General features: G+C 41.6%; 1 protein-coding gene across 2 annotated transcripts in view; it reads right to left on the bottom strand.

The window, feature by feature from the left end:
* Positions 1-2,500: 2,500 nt before the first annotated feature.
* The window catches only part of SHROOM4 (shroom family member 4), a 283,870-nt gene continuing 276,597 nt past the window's right edge, over positions 2,501-9,773 (bottom strand). Inside the window, exons 9-10 of one of the 2 annotated variants that reach the window (XM_081793784.1) lie at positions 8,388-8,657; positions 2,501-7,096 (exon numbers count right to left, since the gene is read on the bottom strand). In XM_081793784.1, coding sequence (XP_081649910.1) covers positions 6,827-7,096; positions 8,388-8,657 — 540 coding nt within the window. In that variant the 3' untranslated portion in view covers positions 2,501-6,826. The remainder of the gene's footprint in view (positions 7,097-8,387; positions 8,658-9,773) is intronic. The other variant, XM_081793785.1, reaches the window with a different exon arrangement.

Here is a 9,773-nt window from a genome sequence, read left to right as displayed (position 1 = left end):
CTTTGGAAAAATATCTATTTATGTCTTCTGCCCATTTTAATTGGATTATTAATTTTTCTGGATGTTGAATTTTATACATTCTTTATACATTTTGGATACTAGCCCTTTAGTGCATATGTCACTTGGAAATATATTTTCCCATTCTGTAGGTTGCCTTTTAGGGTTTTTTTAAATAGTATTTTTGAGAGAGAGAGGGAGAGAGAGAGAGTGTGTGTGTGTGCAAGTGAGCAAGGGAGCGACAGAGAGAGGGAGAAAGAGAATCCCAAGCAGGCTCTGAGCTGTCAGCTCAGAGCCCAACATGGGTCTTGAACTCACAAACTGTGAGATCATGACCTGAGCAAAAAGCAAGAGTCGGATGCTTAACTGATGGAGCCACCCAGGTGCCCCAGCTTTTAGTTTTGTTGATTGTTTCCTTTGCTGTGAAGAAGCTTTTCATTTTTATGTAGACCAAATAGTTTAATTTTGCTTTTGTTTCCCTTGCTCAGGAGACATATCTAGAAAAAAGTTGCGGCTGATGGGGGGTGGGAGGGAGGGGAGGGTGGGTGATGGGTATTGAAGAGGGCATCTTTTGGGATGAGCACTGGGTGTTGTATGGAAACCAATTTGACAATAAATTTCATATATTTAAAAAATAAATAAATAAATCACCAAAAAAAAAGAAAAAAAAAAGAAAAGAAAAAAGTTGCTATCGCTGATGTCAAAGAGGTTACTGCATGAGTTGAACACTTGTTTTCAGTTCTGTTAGGTATATGTCTAGAAGAAGAATGCTAAACCACATGGAAACTCTGTATTTAACATTTTAAGGAACTGCCAAATTGTTTTCCAATGTGGCCACAACATTTTACATTCTGACCAGCAATGTAGGACTGTTTCAATTTCTCTGCATCCTCACCAACACTTGTTATTGTCTTTTTGATCATAGTGTATGAAGTGGTATCTCATTGTTTTGATTTGTATTTCCTCAGTGTTGAGCATCTTTGCCTATGTTTATTGCCCATTTACATTATTCTTTGTAGAAATGTCTATTCTGATTCTTTGCCCATTTTTTGGTTATTTTTATTATTGAGCTGTAACGGTTCTTTATATGTTATAGATAAAAGTCTAATATTAGATATATGATATGTAAATATTTTTCTGATTATATGGATTATATTTTCACTTTCTTGGTAGTATTGTTTGCAGCATAGTTTTTACTTTTAATGTACTCCAATTTATATTTTCTTTTGCCACTTGTGCTTCTGGAGTTCTAAGTAATCATTGCCTAACACAATATCAAGATGATTTACTCCCATGTTTTCTTTTTAGCGTTTTGTAATTCTTTTGTGAATGTAATTATTTAAATGTTTTATTATTTATTTATTTATTTATTTATTTTTGAGAGAGGGAATGTAAGCAGGGGAGAGGCAGAGAGAGAGAGAGGGAGACACAGAATCTGAAGCAGGCTCTAGGCTCTAAGCTGTCAGCACAGAGCCTGACATAGGGCTTGAACCCATGAACTGTGAGATCATGACCTTAGCCAAAGTCGGATGCCTAACCAAGTTACCCAGGTACCCCATGTAAATGTAATTCTTACATTTAGGTTTATAATCTCTTTTTAGTTGATTTTTGTGTGTTGTAAGGAAGGAGTCTAACTTCATTTTTTTCTATATGGATATCCAGTTGTCCCCCCCATCATTTGTTGAAAATCTATTCTTTATTTTTTATTGTCTTGGAACCATTATCAAAAATTAACTGATCATAAATATAGGGCTTATTTCTGTACTCTCAATGATATTCTATTTACATGTCTACCCTTGTATGTGTACCACACTGTCTTGATTACTGTAGCTTTGTAATAAGTTTTGAAATTGAGAAGTGTGAGTTCTCCAAGTTCTTTTTAAAGATTGTTTTGACTATTCTGGGTCCCTTGCAATTTCATATGAATTTTAGGTTTGGCTTTTCAATTTATGCAAAAAAGACAGCTAAGATTCTTTTAGATTGAATGTGTAGATCAATTTGGGGAGTATTGTTATCTAAAATAGATTTTAGTCTAAGTACTTTTTTAGATTTTAATTTTTTTCAACAATATTTTTGTAGTTTTCAGTATAAAATTGTTACATTTCTTTCATTAAATGTATTCCTGTTTTGTTCTTATTGATGCTATTGTAAGTGGAATTGTTTTATTTTTTATAATTAAAAAAAAGTTTATTCTGAGAGAGAAAGAGTGCACATGTGCTTGAGTGCATGAGTGAGGGAGAGGCAGACAGAGAGGAAGAGAGCATCCCAAGCAGGCTCTGTGCTGTCAGCATGAGGCTCCATCTCAGAACCATGAGATAATGACCTGAGCCAAAATCAAGACTTGGATGCTCAATGGACTGAGCCACCTAGGTGTCCCTATTTTCTTTTTATAATTTTTTAAATGGAATTGTTTTCTTAATTTTGTTTCCAAATTGTTGATTACTAGTGTGTAGAGACACAAGTGGTTTTATGTATCAAACCTGTATCCTCAATGTTGCTGAACTCATTTAGGCAGGTAGTTGGGAGCAGCATGAGAAGATCAAGAATATGCTTGGGAGTAGAAAAGAATGAATTGAATAAATCAGGACTAGAATATAAGGTTGTTACCATGTACTAAGTTTATGATAGGTTAGTGCTTCTCAGCCTTTAATATACATATAAATCCTCTGGGAATCTAGTTAAAATGCAGACTATTAGTGGGCATGGGGTGGAGCTGGGATTCTGCCTTTCTAATCATTTCTCAGTAGACAGCTGGTAACTTTCATTTATTAGTTTCAAGCCACAACTATGCAAGGTACATATTATTATTCCCATTTTACAGATAAAAAATGAACTCAAAAGTTGAAAAAATAACCCAGGTTCATATAATAAGTGGCAAAACCAGGATTTGAACACATTTCATTTTAATGCCAAAACTGGGCTCTTTCCACTCTACCACACTGGATACCTAGAATAGGAGATCAGTTGGAATTTAAACAATGTGTAGACTGAGGGAAAATGTATGCTTTTAAGTGTCAGAGTTGGTTCCTGGAGTGCATTTGGGTCTAAATGAGGTTATTTAGAGAGAGCTGGTCAGTGAGAACCTTGCTTTCCAGGTTGCGAAGAGGGAAGGTATAAGACTGGACTATTAGGTAGAAGATAGTAGAACTCAAGATTGGAGGAGGTGTAGAAGGTGTCTCAGCTCTCTGATTAGGCTAGACTCCAGAAGTGGACTCTGTATACTACTGAGGTCTATACTTGAGATTACACTTATTGTTGAGTCTTCCTGAATTCTGAATTATTTTACTGGGGATAATGAATGGTATAGCATCAATGCTATCCCCAATGGGCCAGGGTAAGAGTTTAGGGATGTGGGTAAGACTCTGGTCATACAGTTACATATGAAGGATTATTGATATGTGACCAAATTGTTTTCCAATATTTTTCAGCAGAATATTAGAGAATTTCCATCACTTCAGTCAAAACACGTGAGATAATTTCTTTTTTTTTTTGTCCTTAGCACCTTTTATTGAAGTATAACCCTTGATGACCATCTGGCAGACATATCAATGTCAGCCAAGAAGGGAATGGTGGAGGACACAATTGCAGAAACTATAAGATTCAGAAAAATAATAACATGGCATAGATGACCCCCAACAGTTGTACAACAAACACTGGTTCTTTATAGAAACTGTCCCCTGCCCCACCCCCCTCTAAAGATCTACTAATCTTCCAAGAATACAATAGTCTGTTAAAGAAATACTATTGGCATAGACAACTCCTTTGGCAAAGACAGTGGGAGTCACCAAGCTCCAGACAGGAGGGAGTGGCCGTAAATGTGCCCAGCTTCCTCCATCTGGGACTTGGTACTACTGACAGAGCAGCACCTTCAGGGAGATGGGGGGTTAAAGGTTATGGCTCTAGTGCCCAGGGCAGCTTTTTGACACGAGGTTAAATGGAAAACAGAACCTGACTCTGGCCTTGAAAAAAACTTTTTGTCTTTCACCCTCTCAGTTCCTCTGCTTCCAGTCTCTCCCTTTCTAGAGCTTTTAGTGTGTCTGCCTCTTTCTCTCAGATTCCCCTTGAGCATTTACCACTATACCCTGGCTGGGTCTGCAATTGGTGGGACTCAAGGAGACTCAATTATCTAGGTGGGGGTGGGGGAGCGAGAAGGGACAAGTGATAGTAACTCTTGTACTGATTCCTCTCTCTAGATCAACCTATTACCCACTGGGGCCTATATGAGTATCTGAAGAGAGACGGCAAAAATTAAGACCAGTAATTGTCTTTGGGGAAATCCCTTGGCCTGCCTTCCAAACTGCTTACTCCTGGCAGGCCTTGCAAGAGGGCTGAGCCCAGGAAATGAGAACAGGGGAGAGACACCACATCACAGCTCTGAAGCATTATGAGGCACGATGGCACTGCTGCCTCAGCAGCGCAGGGCATTAGTTCCCTTTTGGTACTTCACCTGTCTGCCAAGCTTCACTGATCAGTATAGGTTGGTGGTTATTATATTAAGTGTTTTAGAAACTACCCTTCTTCTGTGTGAAAGTGAGCAAGCATCCTTGTGTTCTTGTTTCAACTTTAATTTCAGGTGGGATAAGGGACAAAAATAATACAATCAATAGTACTTTTTTGTGTGAGAAATGTAATGTACAACCAATGTAACACTGACTAGAAAAACCCAGACCACGGTCATCATGCCCAGGCAAGTGACCACTCTTACCTCGGCCTGTGTTCCCAAAAAGCTATTCTGGCCCCAGAAAATCTTAGAATGATGGACTACATTGGCCTCACCCCCCAATATAGGATGTCTCAACTTACTCATTGTTTATCCTAGAGTCTGCTTAAGAAAAAAAAAAGATGGCAACCATAGCTTCTATTCATAGCACTCCCCCACCTTCCTCAAATGTGGCTTGGGTAAGCCTAGCCTTTTACGAGCCATCGGCCTTCCTGAATAGGGTAGACTTCTCCACTTGAGGGGAGAATGGCAGGTTGACATTTTAACAGTGGTTCTGAGAGCAGCAGTGTACTAAGAGCATACCCAGGGCCCCCCTCAGGACACCCTGCTGGCCAAGATTCTTCCATTGTTTCCAAATACAATGAAAAGGAAACAGAAGCTAGAGACCACTATTTGTAGCAGCAGCAAAGTTCTTTGGCAAATCCTTTGGTTGAATGAGGCATCCCTGCTGCTACAATTAACCTCTAAGGATCCTGAGGAACTCAGCAGTAACTAGAAGAGATGCCCAGGTTTGTTGGGCAGAGCTGTGCAGTATGAACCGTGGGTGCCAGTGAGCAAGGAATGGGGAATTGAGCTGGATAACAGGCCAGAGTTTGGCCGCAATTCCCTTCCTGCCATCACCCACCTGAGGGATTTTCCGGGACAGAAACTGGCTAGTGGTGTCAGGGAATTGGCAACAACAGCAGCATTAGTTGTTTGTGTGCCTAAGATCCTGGCTGGATCATAATTTGCTCTGGGGGGCTGGCCCTGGCTGGAGCTTCCAGCTACCATGACTTTCAGTTCCCTGAGTCAGGCCACAGGCTGAGAAAGCAATTGTGAGATAGAGGATCTCCTCCTGAGCTCACTTCTACCCATTTCCTTAGATGGGAGATAGTAGAAAAATGGGTGATGAACTTTTGTCAGTTTCAGATATCTTTGGTTTCGAGAAAAAATAAGTAAAAAACTGAAATCCATTGGGGAATGCTAAGCTTATGGTCATTGCTGACTTCAGTATAGGGCCAGGCCATAGTAAATTAAGTTTAAGGTGAGAACTCCTTTCTTAGACACTTGTAGTGTTTGGTGGGAAGAATTTAAGGCCTTGGCATTCCCTCATCTAGCCATGGTGAATCCAGGCTGATCTGCAGAACACGCTTTCCTTCTAGGATTCCTTTTCCCTTTCCACCTCCCCTCTTCTCACCTTATTAGTTACAAAAGGAAAAAATAAATCAAAAAATAAAAATAAATAAAATCAAAAGACCATTTAAAATACAACAAAGAACCCTTCATCCCAATAATGAAATGGGTATCCAGAAGTCAGCTTTAGTAGAGCTATTAATGGTCCATAGTGTGAAGCCCTTAGGGTAGGCACCGGTGACCACTGGCAATGAAAAGGCAAGATGGAACAGGAAGTGGTAAGCCAGAAGTATGAGGACAGGAGGAAGGCCACACTAGTTGGAGTAGGCCTCTTCCCCCTCAACCAGATGCTGGGGCCAGTGGGGGTGGATCCCATTTGTTTAAACCTAGCTTCGGCAGGGCACCTAGGGATTCCCGATCTTTGCTCACATTCTGTTTAGTGTAATTTCTCCTTCTGTGCTTCCCACTGTAAAGCTTAGGTGAGGCCCTTAAACTGGTGGGAAGTGATGCTCTCAAGACAGCCAGATCTCTGTGGGAAATGGCTGGGCTTTGAGCCTTGGGCAGAATGGAGCTGCACAGGCAGCTTCTCTCTGAGCCTTGAGAGGCTGATTGGGGCATGGGTGGGTGGTGAGTGCATGGTGTCTTTGCAGTCCTTGGACCAAGAAGAATGAAGGCACTTTGTTGGTTCTGTGTGTGGTGAGCACTTGCCTGTGCAAACCGTGGGAAGGGGAGTGTGGTTGTATGATCACCCTTTGCTGCAGGCAGCTCCTAGCTCTTGCATCTATTCCCTAGAGTAGAGGCTTGGGGGCCTCAGCAGGAACTCCTAGCTGGTTGGGAGCAATGCTAGGTAAGGGGCAGTGAGAGATGTACAAGGTAGAGGATATGGAACAAACTGCTAACTAAACTGCTATCTACTTGCTAACAAACTGCTAACGAAGACTGAAAGCACTTCCCGTTGTGGCTGGGCGGGGATGGTGTGACAGTCTGCTGGTGGAATTAGAAATTGCTGGGCCCCAGGAGTAGGCTCTCCCTGAGACATTTGAGCTGTTCTTCCCCAAGCTTGATTTTCTCTTCCAGCTCTCGCTGTTCGATGATGAGAGCAGATTTCATCTTCACAAAGTGCTGGTAATCTTGGAGCTGGTCCTGAGGCAGGTAGCGGGAGACCATGCCAAACACCAACTTCTCCCGGCGGTCCACATGCTCCTTCAGCTCCTTGGCATCTGCCAACTGCCCTGTCAGCTGCTGCTTCTTCTCTATCAGGACCAACTGGGGAATCAGATAGACCAATTAAGAGCCATCCCAGTTACTAGTCATCTCACTAACCCACTGCTCCACAGTGGAGCACAGCAGCTCCCCACTCTACTAACTGATCAGTCCTATATTTCCTGCCCTGAAGTCCACCTTCAGGCAAAAGCCCTTCTGTGCTATGGCAGGGGGAGGATAAACACAACAGTGATACTGGGCGGGGCTATATGCATTCACCTCTTTCCATCTCTAAGCTGTCTTTAATCCATGGACCACCCCTGGGGTTAGGGTGGGGGAAGGCTCTGACAAAGCCAGCTCAGACCCCTTCCACCTGGAGAATAGGTATCACTATGACAGTGCTTTCAAGATGGTATGTGTCTCTGTGTGGGTGTACATGTGTGAGTGTATGTGTCTGTGTGTGTATGCACATGCCTGAGTGCTTCTTATTGTGGATTCAAATTTGTATCCCAAACCACTTGTATATGGAAAGGTGATGTAGGTTTGGTTCTGGAATGTACACAGTATGGCCCAACCCATGAAAATGACAGACTCCCAATTTCAACTACTTGGTGAGACCTCTTCCTCTAACTCAGAGAGAAAGTGAGGTAAAATTGCTGCTGCTGCTACTACCACTACTAGTACTAGTACTAGTACTACTACTACCACCATTATTACCATCAATACCCCCACCACTATTCTACTACTATTACTACCACCATCAGTACCAATACCACTACTACTACTATCACTGCTATCACTACCAATGCCACTACCACCACCACTACTGCTATTATTACCACTATCACTGCCAATACGCACACCACTATTGCTACTACTACTATTACTACCACCATCAGTACAAATACCACTAATACTATTATTACCACTATTGCCATCAATACCACCACCGCCATTACTACTATTACTACCACTATCACTATCAATACCACCATCACTACTACTACTGTTACCACTACTACTGGCAGCTAGAACTGATTCAGTGTTTACCCTATTCCAGGACCTGTTTTAAGTAATTACTGTGGACTAATTTAATTCTCACAATCCTATGAGTTAGGTAATGTGTTCACCCCATTTTTGAAGAGACTGAGGTAGAGTACAGTTGAGTAAGCTGCCCATAGTCACATAGCTAATTATTGGTAGAGCCAGAATTGCAAGGCACTTAAAAGCCAGTGCCCGCACTCTTAACATTATGCTTTACTGTCTCCAAGACAAGCCAAACTTGAAAGAGGGGGCCCTGAGAAGAAACCAATGGCATTTACCTCCATCTATACCCCAGAGACCCCAACTCTACCTTCTCCTGGTTAGCTTCTGAATCAATGCTGTTGAGAGCATTCTCCACTCGGGCTAGTCGTCCAGAGAGTGACAGCAACAGGTTGACCACTTTGTCCAGGTCCCCGATAAACAAGCAGTATTTTTCAAACTCATTGGATTTACAGACAGCTTTCAGGTTGGCCTCCACCTCCTCCCCAAGGGCAGAATTGGCACTGATGTCCTCTAGCAGTCCTCGCTGGGCCTCCCGCAGGACCGACAGTTTTCTGCCAATGCTTTCAATAAGCTGTATCTAGGAGAAATAAACAGGAGAAGGCAAAGGATGAGAATGGGGACTGACAGAAACTGATCTGTGCTTGTAACCTCTGTTTTGGGATCCATGGAACAGATGGCAGGCTCTACCCATTACCAGAAACAAAGGAAACCCAAGCAAGTCATGAGCAATTCAAGTTTTTTGAATAGCCACCCTCCCTCTCATCTCTTCATATCTTGCAGGAGTCAGTCACCACCAAACTTCTTGGCATTAGATAAGTGATACCCATGGGCTAATTCTCATTTGCCAGATGTAACTTAATAAACACTTGCTGAGACTATTTTTTAATAGCTTAGTCTTGTTTAATTTATACTTACTGAAATCTGTATTTTCAAAATAAATTTGAACCAGCATATATGTATGTATATATCCCCCTACCCAACATCCCCACCAGCAACCTTCAGTTTGTTCTCTGTAGTTAAGAGTATCTTATGGTTTGCCTCCCTTTCTTTTTATCTTATTTTTCCTTCCCTTCCCCTATGTTCATCTGTTGTGTTTCTTAAATTCCACATATGAGTGAAATCATATGATATTTATCTTTCTCTGATTTATTTCACTTAAAATAATACACTATAGTTCCATCCACATTGTTGCAAATGGCAAGATTTCATCCTTTTTGAACACTGTACACACACACACACACACACACACACACACACACACACACCACATCTTCTTTATCCATTAGCCAGTCAATGGACATTTGTTTGGGTTCTCTCCATAATTTGACTATTGTTGATAGCACTGCTATAAACATTGGGGTGCGTGTGCCCCTTTGAATCAGCATTTTTGTATTCTTTGGATCAATACCTAGTAGTGCAAATGCTGGGTCATAGGGTAGTTCTATTTTTAACTTTTTGAGGAACCTCCACATTGTTTTCCAGAATGGCTGCACCAGTTTTCATTCCTACCAACAGTGTGAAAAGGATCCTCTTTCTCTGCATCCTCACCAACACCTGTTGTTGCCTGAGTTGTTAATGTTAGCCATTCTGACAGGTGTGAGGTGGTATCTCACTGGAGTTTTGATTTATATTTCCCTGATGATGAGTGATGTTGAGCATCTTTTCATGTGTCTGTTAGCCACCTGGATGTCTT

This window comes from Panthera onca, chromosome X (assembly GCF_046562875.1).
Source record: "Panthera onca isolate mPanOnc1 chromosome X, mPanOnc1 haplotype 2, whole genome shotgun sequence".
In the NCBI taxonomy this organism is placed as follows: Eukaryota; Metazoa; Chordata; class Mammalia; order Carnivora; family Felidae; genus Panthera; species Panthera onca.
This window is presented reverse-complemented; position numbering and strand designations above follow the sequence as displayed.